Source organism: Akebia trifoliata, chromosome 5 (genome assembly GCF_017979445.1).
Source record: "Akebia trifoliata isolate Shusen 1 chromosome 5, ASM1797944v1, whole genome shotgun sequence".
NCBI lineage: Eukaryota > Viridiplantae > Streptophyta > Magnoliopsida > Ranunculales > Lardizabalaceae > Akebia > Akebia trifoliata.
The window spans coordinates 5,218,656-5,245,178 of record NC_141379.1 but is presented as its reverse complement, the minus strand read 5'-3'; the positions used below and the strand labels follow the sequence as shown (position 1 = coordinate 5,245,178).

Sequence of the window (26,523 nt, the reverse complement as noted above, 5' to 3'; positions counted from 1 at the left end):
CCTTGCATTGATCCATACCATCCAATAGTCGGACCATCTATTGGGTCAATTTTAACCATCCTAAGAAGATATGGAACTTGAATGGGCAGCATAAGTAACATTTGATCAATTTTTTTCATTAAAAAGGGGGAAAAGAATAACCAAAATCTTCTCAAATGGAAAGGGGGGAAAAATGCTTGGATTATGAAGAGGAGTGTTTTTTTTTTTTTCCCTATCTTAAGTGGAGGGGGTAACCACTAACTAATGCTCCTACTTACATTTGTTAAAGGAGTCAGTTTCCCATGCATATCAACCTTCGATGTCTACATGGCACATTTTTATTGGAGATTAAATACATCGACTGCGTGAGAATAGAAAAATGGCTTGTGTAGGAGCCTCAGATGTTTTAAAAACTCGAACAGAGATTTACTAATTCTAAATTTATATGCTAAGCTCATGAACCAAAACATGCCACGTAGACACTGTTCCTACAAAATATGAATGAGACAATTATCGTTTTGGGGAGATTTTTTGCTCACAAACTCTCAGTGCATGTCATGTTTAGCTAGCAAGGGTAGTTTTGTAAATTGGAGATGTCATTCAATACATGCATGCAGGCTCATGTGATTGGTGGATCCCAAATATTGTGAGCACATTTTTTTTTGTACGTTCTTGATCTGATTCTTTGCAAAGTAGCTCTCTTTTGTGAGTGATTTTTTTGCTCACAGTGCCACTTCAATTGTAACTATAGCAAGAGTAATTTTGTAACTAACAAGGATAGTTCTATAAATTAGGGATGCCATTCAATACACGTGAGCTCAAGTGACTAATGGATCCTGGATTATGTAAGCAAATTTTTTTTTTCCTGTTTTGAGCCAATTCACCCATGAATGTTCCCCTCCTCTTATTTCGTACTAGGGCTAGTAATTGATCGGTTTGGTACTGGATCAGTGCCACCCTGATCCGATCCAATCCAAACACATGCCTTATTTTCAAATTATTAATGTTCAAAATTTTTTAAAAATTTACTTTCCTACTACAATGATAGGAAAAAAAAAAAAAAAAAATTGTAACATTTTATCTATATGTATTTATATGAAATTAAGAATAAAAATAATTATTGAAATATATTCGAATCAGATTGGGCTGCATTCAAATTCAATCCAAAATTATTTCGGATCTAAGATTTCAATTTGAATGCGATCCAAAAATCTAATGTTTTATATTTTTCAAATTGGATCAGATCGATTCAAACATCAGGTATATTTTGGATCATTGTAAATTCTAGTACTTAGGTTTGTGTATTTGTTGAGAATTTTTTTTTTCTTTTTTTTTTTTGAAAATCAACTTCATTTTAGAAATTTATTGGTTAGGAAAATCAGCAAAAGACCTCTGAACTTCGTGACAAACAAAAATAATATTTATATACGAAGGAGAGGATATGTGGAAGAGTCAGAGACATGGGCATGTGAAGAATGTGCCTGATACCCTGTCTTTTGTCCTACTTTGAAAATGCCGTTTCGTTCCGATATTGTCCGATCCAGTATCAAGGGATCTCAAATGGGGAGCCATCTTCTATAGTAGTTTTTCGTTTACAAAGGCTTTGATCACTTCTAAACTCAATAATACTCAAATCCTCTAATCTTCCGAGCATATTAGATTAGATTTAATAAATAAATAAAAATCACAAAAAGATTTTCTAAAATTACTATAAAAGGTTTAAAAAAGAGTCGTGTTGGGGTGACACAGGATTTACTGTGATTCTCACAATTCTGACGTGGACATGCATACATAACCATAGATGGCTTTTACTCGTATCGCAAGGAAACACATCTCTGGTTATGTGCACATCCCATGTCAGACTTGTGAGAATCGCAGTAAATTCTTTTTATCATTTTAGCATTTTCCTTTAAAAAATGAACAGTCCTTGAACTTTTAAATTTAAACGGTATAGATTTAATATTTTGCTGATTTGACGATATCACAATCACTCAAAACTATTGTAGGGAATTGTAGAGAAAAAAAAAACAAAAAACCCTATCATAGAGGAATCACTCCCCTCAACGAGATAGGTAAGAACGGCAATAATTCATCAATCAAACCTATGAAATTGTCATAAATCATCGATAAATATATCGCAATGACAATTGAAAAATTCAGGTTAAGTAAAAGAAATGACAAATAATATGTATTTTGGGTATTTCATTACTTTTATTGAGTCAGGGAGAATTTAGTTGAAAAAACTTCATTAATTGGATTGGATTGTTAATTCCAAAAATTAGTGGGAATTTAGAAAGAAAATCCAATATGAGGATCATATATATATTTGGGTAGTGTTTAGCAAACAATATTAGGGGGGACAAAATTTGTTTCTATACGCCTTAAATTTTTTGGATTGGGCTGATTTTTTGTGAGGATGATTTCTATCTGAAACTTCTAACTCCATTAAAAGTGATTTACAAATTAAATGTAAAAATCACTTTTGATGGGGTTAAAAGTTTTAGATTATGATGATTTTTTGTGAGGATAATCTTTGTAGACACTACATTTTTGCATATGCTTAATTCGAGAATTTGTTACTCGATTGTGGTGGATTCGTAATGGTGAGCACCAAAAACTCGAAAGTTAGAGAGTACCTTTCCCAATTTTTTTCGTTTCTACCTCTTTCACTTATTACAATTCGACATAGAAATTTATGCACGCTTAAGATCACTACATCTTATACTCAATTTAGCAAGTGCGTAAACTTAAGTTCGCTAGACATTTCGATAATTTATAAACTTCACGACGCTAGGAAAATGTGACCTCGAGACTTATAAATAATTACATTGGGACTAAAAGAAATCTCACACTAAAATTCATAAAATTTGCAAAATTTAACAAAATGATGAAAATACGCCTCATAAATCCTATACTTTTGAAAAGACTCGAAAGTACTTTCATTACATTCAGAGTATGATTTCGAGTCTAACATAACCCAAATTGACGAAAATGAAGAAATTTACGAGAAATCACAAAAATGGCCCTCGATGTTCTATTTTTACCTAGAGACCTTCATTCTTAGGAAAAAGTGATATAAATTTATCAACAAATTTACGTGCATCAAAAATCTAAAAAAATTGAAAATTCTGGTATTGAAAATTTTAATTGATCAACAATTGACTAATGACCTAAATCGACTAACCAAATTAATCGATAAAGTTTAAAATTAAAATTTAATCGATCAATCGAATCAAAAATCAAAAATTAATCAACCGATCAAAATCAAATTAAAATTAAATCAACTAATAAAAATTCAAATTCAAATTCAATCGACCAATAAAAAAAAACTTTTTTAAAAACAAACTAAAAAAGAGAAGAAAATGTGCAATAATAATAAAAAAGAAAGTTTTGTTAAAAAAAAGACATGAACGTGTAAAAGAAAGAAAAGAAAAGTTTTGTTTTAAAAAAATGTGAAAGATAGAGGGAAAAAAAATAAAAAGGAAAGAAAAAACGTTAAAAAATGGAAGGAAAGAAAAAAAAATTATAAGGTATTTTTTTAAAATAAAACTCTCTTTCTATCCCATGTTTGAGACTCTCTCCTTCTCCCCAAGGAGTTTACCTTCTTGCTTTACTTTTATTTTTTATCTTTCATTTTATTTATTTTTAACTATTTCTTCTTATTTTTCTTTCCTTTATTTTTATTTTCAAATTGATATTCTTGACTTTTTTATCATTGTAACTCTAGTGGTAATTTACATTTTTCAAATTGATATTCGTATTCATATTTTTCAGATTTGATATTTTTATATGATATTGATTTTCATCAATTTTGTTATTTATGAATGTTTATAATTTTCAAAATTGATGATTTTTATATGATATTGTTTTTCATCTATTTTGTGATCTATGAATGTTCATAATTTTCAGATTTGATCATTTTTATATGATATTGATTTGCATCAATTTTGTTATTGATGAATGTTAATAGTTTTCCGATTTGATGATTTTTATATGATATTGATTTATGAATATTCATACTTTTCAGATTTGATAATTTTTGTATGATTTGATTTTCATCAATTTTGTGATTAAGGAATATTCATAATTTCTAGATTTGATAATTTTTATATGATATTGATTTTCATCAATTGTTTGATTTATGAATATTCATAATTTCCATATTTAATAATTTTTACATGATAGTGATTTTCACCGATTTTGTAATTTATGAATATTCATATTTTCTAAATTTGATAATTTTTATATGATATTGATTTTCGTCAATTTTGTGATTTATGAATGTTCATATTGTTTTAGATTGGATAATTTTCTAATTTGGAAGTTCATTTCTAATTTGAAAATTTCATATTCATAACTTTCTAATTTAAAATTTCATTTATACTTTTTCTAATTCATGAATTTTGCTAAAATTAATGATTTCCAATTTAGAAAGTTCATATACATTCATATATTTTTAATTCAACAAAAAAAAATTTGACTCGAAATGTTTACATATCTTACCAATTTGGTAATTTGGATTCAAGATTTTTGACACTGAACTTTAAAATATGGGATATGATTAGGGTTTTTTCATACGATTAATATTTTTTTTCCTTTTATGCAAAATTCAAGGAATCATGTAATGTTTGAAAAAAATTTAACCATACGATCCATTTAACAAATTTGGCATAAATTGACGATGATTCACTACACAATATGAGGTATTTAGAGGCGGTTTTAAACTGCCACCAATTTTGACTAAACCGCCTCCAATATGTATAAGGGCGGTTGAGTTAAAACGCCTACTATAGTGGCGTCACAAATTACCTTTAGCGTCCAACTAAGGGCGGTTTTAAAATCGTCTCTAAATGTGATTGAAGGGCGTTTTTTATACTTTTAAAGGCGGTTTTCAAACCGCCTCTAATAATAATAATTTAATGGCAGTTTAAAACTCGCCTCTAAAGAATATGATTTAAGGGTGGTTTTTATATTATTAGTGGCTGTTTGAAAATCGCCTCTAATAATAATAATTTAAAGACAGTTTTAAAACCGCTTTTAATAATATTAATTTAAGGGCGATTTTTATATTTTAGAGGCAATTTGAAAACCGTCCCTAACAACAAATTTTGTTTAAAAAAAAAAAACAACATTAGAGATGGTTCAAAACCGCCTCTAATGTTGTAAAAAAAAATTAATAAAATATTCATTCCAAAATAAAACTTGCAATTATATAAAGAACAAAAGCTGCTATTGGCACCCCACATTTCACTTATAACATGCTTATAAAAAGATGCCACAACTTATAAATGTGTTGTGTGGAGGTCTGCGCCACATAAACTACAATCTACCAAACATGCATTTGGGAAATCCAAAAACAAAATACGCATTCACGAACATTTTCACTATAAAAAAAAGAGGCAACTATATAAATTATAAACAAAATAAATAACTCAAACATTGATCGATAGTATTTTAAAACCTAATAATTTATACATGAATATCATCTCTTCTAGTCCATCCTTTCTACTTTTGCTGCATTTCAAGTTGTTAAGTGGATTGTTCATGCATTAATGAGTACTTAGTGAAAATTCATTAATACATTACTTATAGTTATAAAAACAAATTTGATAATGGTAATTTATTTTTTTTAAGGAAAAAAAAAAAAATTGCAGGTCACCTTGTGGATTTGCACTTTGAAGATTAACTCTAGCTAAATTCGCTCCACGAATATTTGCACCAGTAAATTCACACCTTCCCTAGGCAAAAAACAGTTATTAAGGAAGAACAAAATTCATAGCGGGTATAACCTTACAAGTTATAACATAGAACAAACAATGGTACCACAAAAAAATTCACCACCTGAAAACCACAATAATTGATGAACCCATGTGCCAAAGTTTGGTAATTCCTTCAAATCAAATTTCAATAGCCAAGCAAGTGTTATTCCATCCTCACATCACTTGATCAAACAAACCCATTAAGATTCTCACTTATAACTATAAGGTTTCTCATGATCACAATAGTTCATCTAACAAAACATAATTAATCAAATCTCTCAATTTGTAGATAATTCAGAATTTGGTCAAACCAGAAAATGAAATATGATCTTCACATCTCTTTAAATCAAAATCAAACAAACCCATTAATATTATCATCTATATATCTCATGATCAAAGTAACCAAAAAAAAAAAAATCTTCATATTAGTATTTGTAGGATCTCTTTTCCATGCCATAGTAACCAAATCACAAATGTAGTACATAGTTCTAATGTAGTACATGAGCACTTCAACCAATTGAGGAAGTGGTTCAACCCCAATGGGCATATCTTAGAAAACAATTAATAAAAAACAATGAGATGAGAAAGACTTGTATGCCCCATCTCATCTCCTTTACACTATTTTTGGAGCAATTGCCACTTTACTACTACCAAAAAAAAGACTACCATATTCGATAAACAGGAAAAAATATAGTGATGAGTTTAAAACTTCCATCAAATTTCTATCGACTCAAACACAGAATGCATCAATCAAATGCACACACTTGCGTAGACATGTATATTTGTGAGTCGATGTATAGTTAATAGCACAATAACACAAGGTCTAATGATCAATACCTATAGCTTAGTGTTGCTAACATGCACATATATACACTCTATGAAGTGGTAAGCAATCTCATTGAAGTCCATTACAGGCCTGAAAACCACAGCTCAAGGTCATTAATATTGCAATCAAGTAACCATACCAGAATTGCATGCAACAAATATTATTTATATTTGCAATCAAGTCCATTACAGGCCTGGACCCATTGAAGCCTTCATCAACCATGTACTATAATTTATATGAATACTTATAAGAGTAAGAATGACAATCGATTTTTCTTAGAATTTGTTTTATTAATTTCGAAAAAGGATAAGTTCACAAATAATTACAAAAGTTTTCGGTATGTCCAAGCTTTTGCTAATGTTGACAAAACTACCTCGAAATGTCAACATTACATGACGACTTTGTCTAGCATTAGCAAAATTTTGAAAATACCAAAAGCTTTTGTAATTATTTGGGAATTTACCCTTCAAAAAATTGATATTTACAAATATTATTGTATGTAATTAAGCTAAAAATGGGAGTCCTTGGTTCGTGATTGTAGTAGAACACCAGTTTTCTATTATAGTTGGAAGTTCATTAGAACCCCACACAAGTTCTAGAAGATGTCTTTGGTCCAACAAAAAAAAACACACAAATGTAGACTGGACTTGGTCTGCTAAGCTACCTTTGATCCACAGCTCAATAGAATATTCGATCAGACAAATGGATAGAATAGTCAACATTTGCATCCATTCCCTTCTCGGAACCAACCTTATAGCCTAAAGATGACTAGATGATCAAATGGTAGAAAATCCATCTAAGATTAGTCTTTCTAGTTCTTCATAATGATCATACAATGTTAATTTCTAACTTAATGAGGAGATATGGATGCTCTTTGTGGAGATAAACAAAAAGTAGTTGAAAATCTTGTAGAAACAAAGAAAAAAGGAACAACTCTAAACAATTTTATACATAATTTCTAGCCCATTACATATCAATGTTGACATCGTATACCTAAAAAATTTAGTTACAAACAGGGTACGTATTGGGTAACAATTAAGAATTGAATCAATTAAAAGAACCTCAAGATATTAGTAGAAAAAATAACTCTTGATATTGTAATTTAGAATAAAAACACTACAAATCCCTTGTGCATAGTGGGTAAGAACCTTGCTTAAAGAGCGATGTATCAATGCAAGGTAGATGAAACATGTGGTGATAGTGAGGCAAGCTTCAAACCATCTCTCCCACTTGGAAATCCTGAAAAAAAAAATATCAGAGACTCAAATGTATAAGATTCTTTATATTTGTCTAGATAAGAGAAGTTGATTAAGAATTAAAGTTGAACCTGAAGGCACACCAAACACGATATTTTCTCCCCCAAGGCATCCACATTATTCTTGGTCGTGATTTTAATCTTTGTCGTGATTTTCTCTCCCATGGCATCCACAACTTTTCCTGATACATGTTCAGCTTGGTGTGCAACACCAATGGATATCATAAGATGCCATGAAGAATTATTAACCTAAAGACGTGTGGGCGTACGTAAGTTTTAATCTTGAAGGACAGAAATTTAGCGTGCTCCTCAACCTGTTATCCATGGCACAGTTGAAAAGAAAATTGATGAGCCCAGTTTTTTTGTTCATGAAGAGGTAGACATAGATTGGAGTTCTTCACGAAATTTGAGATAAATGAACAAAAAAGAGTTTCTCTATGTCTATGGCCTCATTTTGAGACATTATGGCTTTGAGGTTGACTCCAATAACAAAAAAGGAATCCAATACCATGATAAAATACTACCCTCATGAGGCATGTGCTTTCTTGAGTTAACACTAGGAAAATAGTAGATCTACATTCTTGCTAAAACATATTCTCAAAGGTTTTCTCACAGAAGAACCAAGAAATTGCATTTGCAAAGGTTTACCTGGCAGAGAGGGGTGAAGAGAATCCTGGTCCCCTCTCATTCGATGCAATAAAAAGAGTTCACCCTGTTGGAACCCATTTTGTAATTCTATGTAGAATAAATTTTGCGTGGGTATCCCGGTCAAGATGAGGATGAAGACTCCTTACAACTTCAAATCTGTCCTTTCTGGTCTTTATCTTGTCACCTCGACGAACATGAATAGCATCATAATCACCAAGATGTGCCTTAATCTGTGGAGCTAAAATAGCTTAAGAGATCAGAATTCTATGCACAAATGTATTTGTTAAGAATGTGAAGTCCTTATATGTTGCTTTGAAGCAATTTCAGGCTTACATGTCAATTTTCAGAAAAGTAAGGTGTTGGGGGTAGGAGAAGTGATGAACCTTCAAGTTTTAGCAGCTACCCTGGGGTGTAGTAGTGACTCGCTTCCGTCGTCCTACTTAGGCTTGCCATTAGGAGCTCAGTATCGGAGTAAAAACATTTGGGAGGGAGTCATCGAGAAAATGGAAAAAAAATTGAGTTCTTAGAAGGCTAGATATCTCTCCAAAGGGGGTAAGGTTACGTTGATCAAAAGTACTTTATCGAGTATTCCGATTTATTTCTTATCTCTGTTCACGTTGCCTAAGGCAGTGGAAGTGAAGATTGAGAGACTCATGAAGAATTTTCTGTGGAATGATAATAATGGCAATAAAAAGTATCATTTGGTGAAATGGAAGGTGGCTTGCTCTCCTAAGAAGAATGGAGGATTGGGGATTAGAGGGCTTAGAGTAACGAATAAAGCTCTCCTTGGCAAGTGGCTTTGGAGATTTGGAGAAGAAAAATATAACTTGTGGAGGACAGTGGTTCGAGCTAAATATGGAGAGAAGAGATTTGGTTGGTATAGTGATGAGGTTAAAGGTATTTATGGGTGTAGTGTGTGGAAAGGTATTATGAAAGGGGTTCATGAGTTTGATAGGGAGATTAGATTCAAAGTTGGGTCAGGGGATAAGGTTAGATTCTGGGAGGACTGGTGGTGTGGAATTTCATCTCTGTCTACTCAATTTCCATCCTTGTACACTTGCTCTTTGAATAAGCATAAAACTGTGAGGCAATGTCTGACTCAGGACGGAAACACAGATTCTTGGGACTTGGGTTTTAGGAGAAACTTCAATGATTGGGAATTGACGGAGGTTACATCTCTCCTAGGTCTCCTAAATTTGATTCGATGCAGAGAGAATGAGCTGGACAGGAGAGAATGGATCAAAGCTAAGGATAAGAAGTTTTCTGTCAAGTCTTTCTATAATTGTTTGATTCCATCATGCGAAGTTTATTTTTCTCCATCAGTATTTTGGTCCGCTCTCATTCCTTCTAAGGTGTCTTTCTTTGTATGGCTTGCCTCCCTGAGTAAGATCCTCACATTAGATAATTTGATCAAACGGGGGTGGGTCACTCCAAATTTTTGTTCTCTTTGTTCGAGGGATGGGGAGTCTATTAATCATATTCTTATACATTGTCCTTTTACCCGTACTATTTGGATGTTCTTTTTGTCCCGATTCCAGGTGGATTGGGTTCTCCCTTTATCTTTCTTTGACCTTCTAGAGGGGTGGAGTTTCAATATATTTTTTTCTAGAAAGAGGCATCTTTGGACTATCCTTCCCTCGGCCATTGCTTGGGGTCTTTGGAAAGAGCGCAACAACAGGGTATTCCATAGCAAGGAGAGCTCTCCCCACGCAGTGATTTTAGAGATTACTGGACTTCTGTTCTTGTGGTCTAAGATGAATAAAGCTTTTGAGAAAGTGCGCTTCCAAGACTTCTTATTTAATTGGGAAGCCATTTGTGATTAGCTTCCATTCGTGTATTTTTTTCTTTTTGGTGCGCTTGTAGTGTTGTTTGGGGCCTATCTCAGCCTCCCTCTTTTTTATTCCTCATTTATAAAATTTATAATTATCAAAAAAAAAAGAATGTGAAGTCCTTACAATCCCCAAATATGTGGAGAAACAAGCAAAGAGTAACAACATGATAATAGCATGAGTGCATTATCACTGAAAAGAACTGCAAATTACAATGAGCTCCACTAGGCGGTGATGCCTAGCCATAGAAAACAGTGAAGTCCATGCGATAATTTATTTTATTTATCTCAATAGAAATAAAACAATATTCATCACCATCAAAGCCTTAAATTTGGAATAGGCTGAACTAGTCTTGTTCCCCCCATTCAATCGTGTTTACTAAAGTGTGACCATACTAAACAAGGTTCAAGAGTCTAAATCAAGGATTGTGAGTACCAAAATGTGACTTGTTTATTTTGCTACATGTCACTAACCACTGCAGAATACGTGGCATGTGTCACAAGGTCCAAAGCGCAAAAGAGATGGCATACAAGGTCACAGATGACACATGAGATCAGTGTGTAATTTCAGAAGAATGTTCGAAGTACACATCAAAGATACACAGTTAAATAGAAGACTCCCATTTAGTTAAAATTCGGTAAAAGGATCCCACAGAACACCCTAATTAGGTACAAAATGTCTTACAAATGAAAGAAAAGGTCAAATATGAAAAGAAACGCTTATTCAGTGAAGTAGAATATCTAAAAAAAAGGAAAGAAAGAACGATGCAAACTTGTGATTATCCAAGATTTTTAAAATAAAATAAAAAACTTCAGGAGAAATAAAAGATAAAGATAATGTAATACATGTCACCATAGTGGTTAGGCAGTTAGGCACATATCTGGTTGGAAATAAACCAGAAAAATAAAAACCAAAAAAACTCTACTCTTCAAGCTTTGATGTCCCCATCACCTTTTTTAGAGGAATATATGCAACCTTTTAGTCAACACGACAAAAATTCATCAGGTTCGGGCAAACATGTCATCATCATCATCATCTATGCCTAATCTCACGTATCCTATTTCACTTTTAAACTCTTGCAAGGGTCAATGTTTTGTCAAGACATTTGTCTCTAGATCTTTTTGCACTACTACAATCCAAATCATTTTGGCCTTCCTCTCTCCATTTATTCGCCATAAAATCTTTGAACCTACCACACAAAGCTAAATTAAGCTTTTCCGGTACTACAAAAAAAAAACCTAAATCAAAGAAGTCCAACAACAATGGCCTAAGAAAGTGCCCTTTAGTGAAAGTGGTCAAAGAAGTTCAAAAAGAATTGTTCATGGTTATTTATCTAGTTAAAGGTGGAACTACAATACAAGGCCTTAACAAGGCCATGATCAACCAAAACAAAACTTCTTACTAAAGCTTTGACATAAGCTACAATAGTTGAATTTTTTTTTCAAGTCATGGAATCGTCCCGTCAAATGGATGAAAATCAAGATGGTAAAACATATATAGATCATCAACTATAATTATTAAAAAAATCAAAGACTTGTAGTTGTGTAAAGAAGAAGTAATTACCTATCCTCAGGTACTCTGGAAGGGTGAAAGCCAAGTTGGTTATGTGTTCATTTTTTTTAAGATGGGAATTTAAAGTAGTTTTTCTATTTTTTATTTATTTTTCAAATTGTTCAGCTAGTCTTCATTTTCTTCCTTTTCCATCTACAATTTTTAATTCAAGGTATGATTTTTAGTTGTTGTCAAAAAACATTTTCAGCTAGTTTTTTTTTTTTTCAAATGCTCTCAAGGAAGATAGTTTGTATTTTACTATTTTTTGTTAAACAATTCTTCTCGTATAAAGACCCTAAAATTCAACCATAGATCATTCATCAGGCAACTACCTCATTTTTCATGTTTATCTGAGTATTACCACATCCATTTCTATTTAAATCTATATGGAGAGAACTTCAAACAGATTTTAACCAAACAAACAAATTAGCCAAACAAAATTAAAGAAACAAACAAGAAGAGAAAAATATTGAAAACATTCATCAGATTTTACCTTAAAAAACAAACTAAAATTCATACCTCGAGAGTACAATAGAGGAAGAGAGAAGAGAAGAGAGGAGATGAGGTGAAGCTGTCTCCGTCATCATCGTTGAGTGGAGAAGACAGCAAATCTAGGATTTGGGATTAGGGCTCATAGAAGAGAAGATGGGAGAAGAGAAGAAATATGAGGAGTTGTCGTAGCAATAGAGAAGAAGAGGGTTAGGGTTTGAGTTAGCCAAAATGAGGGTTAGGGTTTTCGTCGGCGGTTTCCCCAAAATCGCATTTGTTAATCATCCCTTTTACCAAAAATCGCCACTATTTTTCGATCTTTTGAGGCGTTTCTCACCAAATGCCATTGATTTAATCTGTTGGGAGGCAGTTAATGTAAAACCGCCATTGATGTTGTTGTTTAAGTGGCTTTTCACTAAATCGCCAAAAAAAAAAAACACCCTCTAAAAACCCTTATTTTGTAGTGATTGGATACCGATCATCTCGATTGGACAGGTTTCAGGGATGAAACTAGTAAAGAGCTGACGGGGGCAATTGCCCCAACAGAACTTTGAGACACTCCTATATTTTTAACTAATTAAAACAACCTCTAAAAACCCTTATTTTGGAGTGATTGGAGACCAATCATCTCGATTGGACAGGTTTCAGGGACGGAACTAGTAAGGAGCTGACGGGGGCAATTGCCCCCACAGAACTTTGAGACACCCCTATATTTTTAACTAATTACATGTCCCATTTGTCCCCACTCCCTCACCTCTCTCCCCATTTGCCCCCACACCCTCACCTCCCTCCAATTTTTACCCCCATAGAACTTTGAGACACCCCTATATTTCAACTAATTAGATGCCCCATTTGTCCCACTCCCTCACCTATTCAATTTTTTGTTGATGACATTGTCTCTTGACTGGAACTTCTCAAATATTAATTGGAATAACCTTAAATATCATTTTCTTCAATTTCTAATTAAAAACCTCTTAATTTCTCCTTAAAACCATTCATATTCACTATACAACTAACCATAATTTTCCCCCACTACAAGAAAATCCTAGCTCCGCCCCTGGCAGGTTCGATGCTTAACACCTTTCGAAACTCATAATCTGACCCTTACCCATTTTTCTTATCTGTGGACCGATTATGATCCGTTTTGGAGTTATTTTTTGCTCTTAAATCTAAACTAGGTGACGACTCCCAATTCTCAAAAAATCTTTTAATTTATTAGTTAGACTCCTTTTTGCCATTTAGTGAAAAAGGTCAAGGCGATTTCAATTTCCTCACCAAAAAAATCATCATTAAAAAAAATCAATCCATTCTAAAATTTCTAATCCATATGAGACAAACGTGTTGGCTCTCTAACTTATCCTAGTCAACTTGGTGTCCTCAGAATTTAAAAAATTTATATGAAATCAATAGGGCATAAAATGGGTTAGATTTTATTTGAAATCCGAATTTTGTAAGTTTGGGTCCTTGGAGTATATCCAAATAAAAAATGGGTTGAGTATGGTTTGATGTCATGAGTCAAGTCAGATACAGATCCATCCATATATCCACCTAAATTCAAATTATTTATTACTTTGATCATTATATTTTTATTTTTTTTTGAATATCTTTTTCTATTATTTTAATATAACATAAATTCTATAAATAAAATAATTATAATAATAAAATAGAATAGTATAGCAATTGACAAACAAATATAAAAGAAAAAAAATGTTGAACGATCCAGAATTATCCAATCATATTCAAATCAAACAATTCGTTTGGCTCGGATCGGATCCAGATATGGATTAAATGAAATTTAAATAGTAATGCTGGGGTGACACAAAGATTTACTGTGATTCTCACATTTCTAACATGGAGGTGGCCACATAACCGTATATGCTTTTTTACTCCTATCTCGGTGAAAGACATCTATGACTATCACATCAATACAGTGAGAATCACAGTGAAAAACAAAGTCCCCAAGGATTTTCCAAATTTAAATAATCCGAACTGATAAGTTAGTAAAGTCAGTAAGGAAAGTGTTTTTCATGATTAAATGATCGTTGACCTTATCTCATTCTCTTCCATGCTCTTTATGAGCACTCACACTCGATGGGCTCACACGCACAGTGTGGACCATTTGGGTACAGTTTGGAACTAAAAAGAGATATCTTAATTAATAATTAATAATATCAATGTGAACAAAAAGAGAGAAATACTGCGTGTAATGATGATGAGTAGAACATCGTCTCTCACAGGCAACATGATTCAAAGAGGTAAGAAGGTTTGACTAGAATTTCTCCATTATTGTCCTTCTCAATTATTCATCTCTTCTCCTCAACTTTTAGTTTACTATTTATAAGACATCTCCGTAAAGGAAACAACAACAACAACGACAACAATGGAGAAGAAGAAGATTGATGATATGGGTGCAACTCATGATGAGCCTAAGATCAACTACAGAGGTGTTAAAGCCATGCCCTTCATTATAGGTAATAAGTTACACAAGTGTGTGTGTGTGTATATATATGTTTGTGTCATGACACGTGTGAACACCTGTACTGAGTTGTATGTTCTGATAATGCAGGGAACGAGACATTTGAGAAGCTTGGGACTATAGGAACCTCTTCCAACCTTCTGGTGTATCTCACTACTGTGTTCAACATGAAGAAAGTATCTGCTACAACGCTTATTAATGTCTTCAGTGGGACAACCAACTTGACACCACTGATGGGAGCTTTTCTTTCTGATGCTTACTTAGGCCGTTATTTAACCTTGGGATTTGCATCCATCTCCTCCCTTACGGTACTCCTCCTCCTCCTCACTCTCTCCCTCTACCAATATGGTTTTATAAATTTAATTAATTTGGGAGTTTAGATTCAGAAGCTATTAAATTAATTAACACCTTAAAGTACAGGATCCTGACTTTATGAGTATATGATCATTTTATTCTCATATATAATTTCACTCTCATTCTCATATGTAATTTTCAAGAGCTAGAGATGATTTTATTAGAGGATGTAACATGTAACTATATTCACTTATAGGTTTTCATTGAAAAAATTATTTTCTTTATTAACTTAGTAAGATTTTAAATCTTCTTCAAGATTTCATGGAATAATACAAATCTCATTGATCCATGGACAGCTACTGAACTTCCAAATTTAAAATTAAAATTTATTTAAAAAAATTCATCTTTATTAAAGACTCGATCCACTCTCTTCAGTGATAACCGGTGATAAAAAAAACTAATAATAATAACTTATAATGATCATTGTGGATGCAAAAATTTCACAAAAGTTAGAACTCTCTGATTCTTTAAGAAAAAAATAGATTAAAAAAATTTCTTAGAAGGAGGAGATTATGAGATAAATATTTGATGTTCATTTAGTTTATTTGGGTGTAATATTTAGTTTCATTTATTGGTGCATTATAATGAAAGTTAATTTCACTTTTCTTCATTCATTTTTCTTTTTATGTTATATTTTTTTTTAATTCTACTCAAGAAACATGCAATTTCATCTTTTTTTATTTTTATTTTTTATTGTTTATTATTATTAGGGAATGCTTATTCTGACACTAACTGCTGCAATCACCAAAATGCATCCTCCACACTGTGAAACAAAAAACACCGAAAGTTGCATTGGACCCACAACATGGCAATTGACATTCCTATTAAGTGCATTCGGGTTCTTAGTGGTTGGTGCGGGTGGTATCCGACCATGTAACTTGGCATTTGGAGCAGATCAATTCGACCCAAATACCGAATCAGGGAAGAGGGGTACCAACAGCTTCTTCAATTGGTACTACTTCACCTTCACATTTGCTATGATGGTGTCTGTTACGCTTATCGTCTACGTGCAATCCAACATTAGCTGGGCTATTGGATTGGGTATTCCTACACTTCTAATGTTCATATCGTGCTTGCTATTCTTCGTGGGTACAAGAATTTACGTCAAGGTGAAACCTGAGGGTAGCCCGTTGACCACCATAGTTCAGGTTGTGGTGGCTGCTTATAAGAAGCGGGGACTAAAGCGTCCCGACAACCCTGGAGTCTCCCTCTTTAATCACCATCGCACCAGTTCTATAAATTCCAAACTTTCTTACACAGATCAATTCAGGTAATTCACCATGTTTACTATAGATTACGATTCCTTTCTTTCATTGTTAGTTAGGAATAAGGCCTTTTAGAATTCGAGGGGTTGGATTAATGGCAATTTTGGACCGATAAGTAGTTAATACCCATAGGTCGTGAGTTCGCTACCTAGTATGACCATTAATCCTCAAGAGCCACTTGTAATGGCTCACCCTACTTACCTGGTGTGTGTGATGTGCGGGCGTTGTACGTGCCCCAAGACTAATCCTTGGGCAAGACCATGGTCTGTGGACTGGGCAAAGCCTAAATACAGGCTTGGTGCGTGTCGATAGGGATACCCAGTTATCAAAAAAAAAAAAAATGTAAATGTAAATTTAGAAAGAATTTGTCGGCACGGCAAATTTATAGCTAGAGAATGGGGAGTATGAACATATTGTAGAGAAATTGATCCAAGAAAAAATATAGAAAGAGAATAAAACAAAAATATTTTTTTTTACGTGATTACCTCAAGATTGAGGTGCATCTATGGATTACACCAATTCTACTATGAAGAGAAGATTCTCAATTACACATTTTTACATAATAAAGTGTAAGAAAGGTAACTAGGGTTTTACATAATATCAATGAAATTATGAAAATACCCTTCGGAAAAAAGTTGTTGTCATTAAGAATAGAATGGTTATTTAGCACCATATTTACTTTCAGTGTCGAGTGTGATATGTTAAAAAGTTGGTACGTAGCAAAATAATCGCTTTACCTTTTCCCCTGTATTTTAAATCTAGGAACAAGTTAATCAATTTATATAGTTTTGATAAATTAATCAACACATTACTCATAAAAAAGTTCATAAAAGGTATCCCAAATGACACTTGATTAACACTGCACAGAACAAAACAAAATTGATTGGTGATCTCTTTCTTGATTCTAATTTTCTCCCCCATAGGAGACCCTAACATACACATTTATATGATGATGGGCACCAGGTCTCTTGATAAGGCTGCAATTATAACTCTCGATGATGAAACCAACCCCGATGGCTCGGCCACGGATCCATGGAGACTTTGCACAATGCAACAAGTAGAAGAGGTGAAGTGTTTGATAAGAGTGATTCCGATATGGGCCTCAGGTATCATCTTCTACACCGCGATAGTCCAACAACATACCTTTGCAGTTCTCCAAGCCCTTCAATCCGACAGACGCCTCGGTGAGAGTAAGTTCAAGGTCCCCGCAGCATCTTACTCAGTATTCACCATGCTTGCCCTCACCATTTGGATACCCGTTTACGACCGTATCATTGTCCCCTCACTCCGAAGGCTCACGGGCAAAGAAGGTGGCATCACGCTTCTCCAAAGAATGGGTATTGGCATTGTGCTCTCTGTACTGACAATGCTCACATCCGCCTTGGTGGAAGAGCGGCGAAGGAATTTTGCTCTCACCCGAACAACTCTAGGTACTACTGGCGCCATTTCGTCTATGTCAGGACTTTGGTTGACCCCTCAACTCATTCTTGCTGGTCTTTCTGAGGCTTTTAACACAATTGGGCAAATTGAATTCTACTACAAACAGTTTCCCGAAAACATGAGAAGCATTGCTGGGTCATTCTTCTTCTGTGGTATGGCTGGAGCGAATTATCTAAGTGGATTCATGGTGTCCGTAGTTCATCGAACTACTGATAGATCTTCAACGGGGAATTGGTTACCAGAAGATCTTAACAAAGGGAGATTGGATTATTTTTATTACATGATTGCAGCCTTAGGTGTCGTGAATTTCGGGTATTTTCTAGTTTGTGCTAGGTGGTATAGGTACAAGGGTACCAGTGATGCTGACCTTGAGATTGCCATGGAAACAAAGCAAACTGAAAAACAATCAGTGTGAATTGAATTTCATATGGGATTAATTGAATTCTTCACAATTGCTTATATCCCTGGTAATTGGGTTTCCATCATTCAAAGAGTTCTTCCAAGAGGATCCTTTAGACACTCAAGAATCCAGTCTGCTATATTGTTGAAGAGGGTCAAAATTAAGGAATATTTGAGGTCTATATATATATACATATATAATGTATGATTTAGTCTCAAACTCATCCTTTTTTCAACACTCTTGAGTGTATGAAATATATGATCTATATTGTTATTTATACTTTTGTACCACTGGTCATCTAAATCATTAAAGTGGCTGTCTGTTGCCTTGATCTATGCCATCCAATTGTTGGACCATCTCTTGAATGGGTGATATAAGGCCAAAAAATAAAAGCATATGGATAAATCTAAACCATCCAAACAAGAGATGGAACTTGAATGGACATTATAAATAACATTTAAATCAAAATCATCTCAAATGGAAAACTGCTTGGATCATGAAGAAGAGATTTTCTTTCCTTCTCAAGTAGAGGGGCAACTTGTGCACCTCCATTTTCCAGAGTAGCATAATCTTTTGGGCCAGTTAGCCCATTAATGTTGGGCCCACCTTTTCCTTGACCTTCACACTTTAACAAAGAGAAATATTTTCACGTTTCCTTACCAACTTTGTAAGATTTTAAGTCATGCTAAGGGTCGTTTTGCTCAAATGGATTACGGCATCAGCAATCAAACACCACGGTCCTCAAAATTTTGTTGAAAAACTCAGATAAGAAGAAACAAAAATCATAAAACAATTTTTTTAAGATTGGTTGATCCAAGGTTTTGAAAATGGATTGCTATTGAACTTCCACCTTATCCTCAAACTTAAAATTAAAATTCAACGGTAAAAAATAACTTTAATCTTTTTTGAATTTTTTTTTTCAAAGTTCATATAACAAACATGATTCTGACATACACGCCAATTACAGACTGTAGATCATTTGTCTTGGGATACATAAGAAAAAGATTTATGATTCTATGCATCCCAAGAAAAATGATCTACAATTTTGTGATTGCATGGGGGATCATTATTCTTCGTAGAATTCTGTCCTCTACAACTCTGAAGCATCGGATCATGTTTTTTAATGCCACAAGGTGAGCTCAAGAAGTAAGGGTGAAATCCTAACTTAGTAAGGCTAGTCGGACTCTTTAATAAATAATGATGGAGAAAATGTTATGCAGAAGGAGATAGAAATGGTCTTGCACAAATGAATTTTCTCAAAAAGTATTTGCTAGTGGTTGTTTATATCTACAATAATAGTAAAAGCATTAAAATCAATGGACAAAATATTCCAGCGACCAAATATCACAAATCAGTTTGATTATTAGAATATGCCACGTGGAACCAATCTGCACGTCCAAATTGATCTTTTAACAACAAACTAATCCCTAGGAGTAGTAAGCTCTCCATCACAAGAGTTGGTTGGACACTCAAGTGTCTAACATCATTTTATCCTCTAGAAAAAGTAGAAATAGTCTCAGAACTTATCTGTTATTTGGCTTTATTTCCAGGGGGGATGATTGAGAATATCTGAACATGCTCAACCTCCCTCAGTCCCTGCTATTGGAACTTGAGCAATCGACCTTAGTTTGAGCCAAAAATATAGGGTTTGGAATTTTGCTAGATGTCACCGAAATGGGAAGAAACAAATCCAGCTATATAAAACACCCTTTTTTCAGTTTTTTCTCAATACCTCCATACCTGTCTTATTGTTCTTCTTTGGGTAATTTGTACAAACAATTGGAACACAGAGGTACAATTCCTTATTTGTAAACTTGTAAGTTGTAACAAATAACAATGATGAAGGGAAGCAAAAGTAGTATTGGGCGAAGGGGTATTCAGCTTCAGGACTACCAACAAGAGGGGGAAGAGAGCAATGGAGGAGTTTTTCATTCTTCATGGATCCGTCGCTTGTTGAGACCCTCACCTCCATCTTCACCAATTCAACCAACCCAGATAAAACCATCTCCATTTCAACCGACCCAGATAAACCCATTTCCAATTCAAAGCAAGATTTTCTTCCGTCGTCGCATTCTTAAGCTCCTCAAGGCGAATCCTCATTTGAGAACCAAAAAATTGTCTCCTTTAAGACTAAATCGTGAAATTTGGCTTGCTAAAGGTTTTGGCCCTTTTCAGATAAGAAAAATGAGGAACCTTGTTGATCTTGGTGTGGGTTCGGATGGACACAATGGTACAATGGGTCTCAATGAGGGGTCGAAAAACTCAAATGGGGATGTTGGCTTTGCTGCTTCTTTGCAGAGGATGTCACTTATTGAAAAAGAAGAGGAGAGGGAGAACAATTTCCCTATAAAAGATAATTGGTTTCCCCCTAACCACAGAAAACAGTTTACAGAAAAGAATTTCTTAAGAAGTGAGAGGAATTTCATTAACAACAATAGTAATTGTGCTGGAAGATCAGAGGGAGTGATTTCTGTCATTCAGAGGAGAGTGATTGAGGATCATTACAGCATTTCTGATTCAGCATTCTTTCGATACTGGTCGGCTTTAAAGAAGAATGACTACTCGACAGAAAACAGATCGAATGATGATGTTGCTAATAAACTCTCTCTGGTATGAAACTTTTCCAACTATCATCAGAATTGTATACTTTGTTTCCATGAAAATGTAGGTAATTCATAAGTTGGAGTGATAAAATAAGGTGGCATGTACAAGCTCTGGACACCATAAACATGTATTTAGTTCACCATTATAACACATAACAGACATCCATTTTGATACCTTGGGATATGGATCCCCTTCTTTGTTTGTGGAAAACCCATAATCTTGTTAAGATAATGCTATATAGTTTATTGGAGGAATCCCATTCATTTTGTGCATTATATTCATCATGATCATATATGGCAAGTCCTTAGTCACGAGAAACTTCATTTTTTTTTTTTAAACCTTAGTAGCCTCATTTAAAATGCGTTTTGTACCCTTCTAAATGACATGTAGCAAATGTGATGGCTTAGTCACCTAAGCCTGATACCCCATCGGTTTCTTCTCCATGAGTGTCCTCCTTTGGGCAGTCTTTCTGTTAGTGGAACTTGTCCTCGATAATATTGGGTACACCCTCGAATCACCAAACATATCCTTTGTGATGCCTTGTTCATTGACCGAGTCAACCTTGTATCGTACTGAGAGGATGGGTCCTGCATTATGGGAGGTTGGTTACCTTGGCATCCTCTGAAGCACTACATGTAACCAATTTTGTGTGATGTGCATGCCACGGTGGATGATGATGTACGAGCATGACTAGGCATGCATGGTAATGGTGATGTATTTGCATTCTTGTATGTTGAATAGAAGAAAGGTGTATATGAACCCTTGAGAAACATTCACTACAATGGGCACAGATGATTATAAGTGGTTGTACTCATTTTCGTTTTTCTTTTCTCATTGATATCAAGAATGCGTCCTAATCAATTCTTTACTTCTTTATTACCGGTAGGACTCTCATCTCACACATCACAATGTTGTACTACAACATGAGAGACAACAAGCCCCAACATATCCAAGCGAGCGAGCTGAACCCTCCTCTTTCGGGAACACGAACAACTCTAAAATATCTGAAACGGTATCGTCCCTATTTCAAGTATGTAGAAGTGGCAGTAGGAAAAGAAATTCCGAAATGGATAAGTTCATCTCTTCGAAGTCACAAAAGTCGGGTCTTGAAAAGCAGCAGGTGGGTTGGCCTTTCACACGCTGTAAGATATCTCAACAAGAGTTGTGAAAAAGACAAATATGGTGTAAGTGTTGAACAGTAAGGCTCTTTAGATGGAGAAACAAGGCTTGTTATATGCATGTGTATACGTGTGTGTGATGCTTAGTTACCAATTTTCTGTTCATATAGGCAAGAGTGCAATGGGTATCGGGAGATGAATTTGCTAGACATCAAAAGTTTGAATCACACATCCCAAAAATGTTGGTCGAAAGTGCAGAAAATAAAGATAAAAAAGAGCAAAAGGGGAGTGAAAATGGCTGAGGTAGTGGAGTAACCTGGATTTCAATCTTCTATCTAAATCTGAAGCATTTTTATATTTCTCATTTCTTTTCAAAGAGAGTTACTATTGCCACACCAACTGTGCAATTCTTTGGTGATTTACATGGGAATTGGTGTGGCATTAGTAAAAGTTGGCGAGGCAATAACAGGTCTCCTTTTCAAATCATGATAGAAGGATTATTTATAGATAAAAACTCTGATTTCCAATAATAAAATTTATCATTATCAAAATCATCATCTTCATCCTAAATTAAACAACTAGTTCTATTATTAGGTATCTATTCTGACCTATTTTATTATTACTAGTGGGTAGTGGGTGGTGGGTGGTGGGTGGTGGGTGGTGGGTGGTATATCTGTTACACTGGAGTTACAAAAGTTAGTATTTATGTAAGGTTTAAGGATATCTTTATAATTATTCTTGGTTACTATGTTGAGAGATTGTTTAAGAAATTTCAAATAAAAAGTTTAGGTTTATAATGTTTCATGTTATTTAATGTAATGAAAGGGCATTTTTGTAGTCAATTTAAAAAATTAACTAATGGATTTGTATTAGCAGTAATCACCTTTCATTCGTATTTCTTTATTATTATAATGAGAGAAGACGGAGTAGAAGTGGTTTGACGTCAAAATTTTAGTGGTCATAAATGCCCCCAACTTTATATTTAAATTTAATATAATTGATGTCATTTTGATAAATAAAAAAAATAAAGAAAATTGCAACCTACGAAAATATAATCTTAGTTCTCTAAATTACAAATGTATCATTTTTTCACTATGTTACCTTAAAAAATCTTCTAATCAATATTTTAAATTACAAATAAGCCCTTTTTATACATGTGTGTTTGCACGTGCCACCACCCAGTAATAATAAAGAGACTTCCTTTTAAAAAATTTAATATATAGTAAAGATATTTTTGTAATTTAAAAAATTAATTAATATAAATTTAAATAAGCAACGCTCACCTTTTTCTTATTATAATAGTAAATGTAACTTGCATTTGAAGGTTCCTATGGTTAAGTGGCAAAGGTTTGAAGAGAGTTGATCCCATGACATAGATTCAAAGGATTTGAATCCATCTTCATCTCCATTAACCCCTAATACCTTATTTACTTTTAAAATATATAAATAGTTTGCATTTAAAATTTTAGTATATAGGATTGGGTGTTTTTGTTAGAACTCAATAGAACATGTGTCCCATTGACCTCACGATTTTAGTGATTTAATTGCACAATGATTCTAAAATAAAATATTTCAATATTAAAAGGGATTCCTAATATCGTTGGAATTGTAAAATACTCTTTTAAGTTTAGTAGCAAACCTTGATAGATAGGAATTTTACTAAAAAGGGAACACTAGGCCCTCTATTTTCATCTAGAAAAGATGATTAACAATCCCATAATAATAGAGAGTGAAAAATGCACATAATAGACAAAGTTCTGTAATAGTGATATCCCTTAATCACAAAAACTCTAGTCGTTGCATGTAGAGGGGAGGGAGAAGATGAGTCTAGAACTAAAAGAACTTATGATTAAGGTTTTGGCACTTCGTCAAACACGTGGATTGCGAAAGGCACACCTCCAACGAATTATTGAATCAATGATTTGGTTATAGCACAAGGTAAGTACCCTAACTTCGATTCTTGATAATTTGAATAGTATTCTTGAGACATGTGTATGATTTTAGATCATATTGAGAATAATAGATTAGTGGTTATGTTGAAGATTTTGTATGCTTAAAATCTACTAATTTTTGTATTTTTTTTTTAAATCAATATATTTAGATTTGAGTCAACAACGTGCACCCTTCACTCAGTCTACTTAATCCCCAAATGCATCCATCTTAACGCATAATGATGTTCTTGCAAACATCATCGATCTCTTCATCTTCATACCCCTTAAAATTATGACTTGATAACATATATTTTTTAAGTTGATAAAGATAGAGAACATGAAATCAATGGACAAATATCTTTCATAATTTGTAATTACATCTACAGTGCTTGCTATGGCCAGTGCTTCCTTCTTGCTATGTTTGAGTGTCAATCTCATATCTTTATTAATTTTTTTTATTATTATCATCAATTCTTTAAAATGTTAATAATATTTTTAGGTTAGCTTCAATCTCAATCTTTGTTATTTTTTAATTTTTGTCTTAATCTTTCTTGAATATTTTCTTTTGAAGAAGATTAAGAGAGAAATATTTAAATGATGTCTATTATTACTCGATGTGCTACATTTCATTGATAAATGTTTAAAGCAACTCTAAAGCATGACCCATCCCCTCTCAACTGCCATTTTTGATTGTGAAGTCAAAAACAAGGGTTTCCAACGCACAATCCATCCCACTACTCCACACAACTTCATCATTTTTTGGAGGAAAAATTTTCAGACTGTTGGTTAGGGTAGTAGTTCCATGAACGTTGATCATAAGGATAGTTTTTAGATCATTGATGTCTCTTTCTTTTTATCCTAGAAACTACCTTTCAAACCGATGTTTGAAAGAAAATCAAGCATCAAATCTCCATTAATAGTGTCTCCAGTATCTCTCTATTTCTTTTTAGTTTAATGGTTTTCGATTTTAGGTGTATGAGGACGAGAAGAGGGTTCTTCAATATTCATCTCAAGGTGACTATTATTGGCACCCCAATTTTTACAAATGATTGAATTTAAAAAAATATATTAAATATTTATAGATAGTTTTTTTAAGTAGCGAGGTTGGAGTGCATAACCCATGAATATTTAAAGTGGACTTATCCATAACCTCGTGATTACCCACACATGCGTATGGAGATGGGTATCCTCATTGAAGTTGCTCTTATAAGCAAAAGTTGGTGTGACAATATAAATTTTAATATTAAGTTGCCACTAGTCTAATATGCGACTAAAACCATTAGGTACCAGAAACTTATTTATGTTGTCATCTATTTTAACATTATAAATAATTTAAGATTTTCCTATATTTTAAAATTAGCATATGTATATAAAGTTCTACAATTTTTCATATAAATTAAATATTGGGATTTAAAATGCGTCATCTCCTTTTAAAAGTTTATTACTTGTAAATTCATGAATTTTAATTTTAAAAAAATGTCATTAAATCATAGTTTGAGTGGAACAAATTATAATTAAGTTGATACTTAGTAAATAATATGTTATTTTTAGAAGATTTTTTTTTTTTTTTTTAATTTTAAAATATTTTTTTCGTATTCAATTCTTGAGACCTCAAACAAACTGAGTACCCATGATTCTAATTTTTTAGGAATTCAATTAAAACTAGGGGTGCAACTTAATTCGGTTCAAACCGAGAATCGAACCAATCCGTGAATTTTAGATTGGATTAGTTTGGTTTTAATTAAGGGCGGTTCGGTTTCGGGTTAAAAAAAAAAATGAACCGATGAATTCGGTTCGATTTTCGGTTCAGGATTTATACATAACCGAACCAAATCGAAAATCGAACAAAGTTACTATTTATATAAAAATAAAATGTAAATTTTTTTTCAAATTTAACCCTTATCTCGTCTCTCTCTCTCTCGAATCTACAGCTGCACCACCGGCCGACTGGTCTTTCTCTCGTCCCTGCGAGCTACGCCACCAACTCACCGCTCATCTCTCTCTCTCTCAAATCTACAGCTGCGCTACCGGCTGACTGGTCTTTCTCTCGTCCCTGCGAGCTGCGCCACCAACTCACCGCTCATTTCTCTCTCTCTCGAATCTACGGCTGCGCCATCAACTGACTGGTCTTTCTCTCTTCCCTGCAAGCTGTGCTACCAACTCACTGCTCATCTCTCTCTCTCTCCTCTCTGCGGTTGCGCCACCGCTCATCTCTCTCTCTCTCTGTTGCTGTACCACCAGCTCATCTCTCTCTCGTCTCTACAGCTGAATCACCGACTCATTTTTTTCTCTGCGGCTGCGACCTCCGACTGCAAGCTATGATATGTGGCTACGACCTACTAGTTCATATTTCTCTCTCTCTCTCTCTTGCAAAACAAACTAACAGACGAGGGAATTTCTGCTTTTGGCAACCCATGGAACTGAATTGAACCAAACCGAGTTAAGGTCGGTTTGGATTGGTTCGGTTTTAGACTAATTCGATTTGATTTTGGTTCTTATAGAATGGAATCGATTTTGGTCGGTTTGGTTCTGATTTTGCTCTAAATCGAACCAACTCGAACCAAGTTGCACCCCTAATTAAAATTATAAATATAGTTCT

The 26,523-nt window shown here is 33.8% G+C and overlaps 2 protein-coding genes and 1 long non-coding RNA gene across 8 annotated transcripts; 2 read left to right on the top strand and 1 right to left on the bottom strand.

The window, feature by feature from the left end:
- Positions 1–5,407: 5,407 nt before the first annotated feature.
- Positions 5,408–12,872, bottom strand: LOC147401193 (uncharacterized). 6 transcript variants are annotated; one of them, XR_015178358.1, is made up of 6 exons: positions 12,367–12,872; positions 8,468–8,697; positions 7,892–8,133; positions 7,713–7,803; positions 6,576–6,654; positions 5,408–5,717 (listed from the first exon to the last, which is right to left on the bottom strand). It is a non-coding gene; the product is annotated as an uncharacterized LOC147401193 (long non-coding RNA). The 6 variants fall into 6 exon arrangements; XR_015178355.1 differs by having other exon boundaries at positions 5,408–5,712; positions 12,367–12,871; XR_015178353.1 differs by lacking the exons at positions 5,408–5,717; positions 6,576–6,654 and having other exon boundaries at positions 7,490–7,803; positions 8,468–8,705; positions 12,367–12,864.
- A 1,773-nt stretch (positions 12,873–14,645) lies between these two features.
- NRT1.6 (nitrate transporter 1.6) lies at positions 14,646–18,561 on the top strand. The gene is made up of 4 exons (XM_086442371.1): positions 14,646–14,807; positions 14,903–15,120; positions 15,877–16,436; positions 17,395–18,561. The coding sequence occupies exons 1-4, from the start codon at positions 14,717–14,719 to the stop codon at positions 18,284–18,286; spliced, it is 1,761 nt and encodes a 586-aa protein (XP_086298497.1). The 5' UTR covers positions 14,646–14,716; the 3' UTR covers positions 18,287–18,561.
- A 1,236-nt stretch (positions 18,562–19,797) lies between these two features.
- On the top strand, positions 19,798–22,162 carry LOC147401191 (uncharacterized). The gene is made up of 2 exons (XM_086442370.1): positions 19,798–20,881; positions 21,762–22,162. The coding sequence occupies exons 1-2, from the start codon at positions 20,108–20,110 to the stop codon at positions 22,041–22,043; spliced, it is 1,056 nt and encodes a 351-aa protein (XP_086298496.1). The 5' UTR covers positions 19,798–20,107; the 3' UTR covers positions 22,044–22,162.
- The last annotated feature ends 4,361 nt before the right edge of the window (positions 22,163–26,523 follow it).

Coding starts and splice junctions, on each gene's coding strand:
- NRT1.6 (XM_086442371.1), top strand. CDS start 14,717: ATGGAGAAGAAGAAGATTGATGATATGGGTGCAACTCATGATGAGCCT. Junction 14,808..14,902: donor AGCCATGCCCTTCATTATAG/GTAATAAGTTAC, acceptor CTGATAATGCAG/GGAACGAGACATTTGAGAAG. Junction 16,437..17,394: donor TCTTACACAGATCAATTCAG/GTAATTCACCAT, acceptor GATGGGCACCAG/GTCTCTTGATAAGGCTGCAA.
- LOC147401191 (XM_086442370.1), top strand. CDS start 20,108: ATGATGAAGGGAAGCAAAAGTAGTATTGGGCGAAGGGGTATTCAGCTT. Junction 20,882..21,761: donor TTGCTAATAAACTCTCTCTG/GTATGAAACTTT, acceptor TATTACCGGTAG/GACTCTCATCTCACACATCA.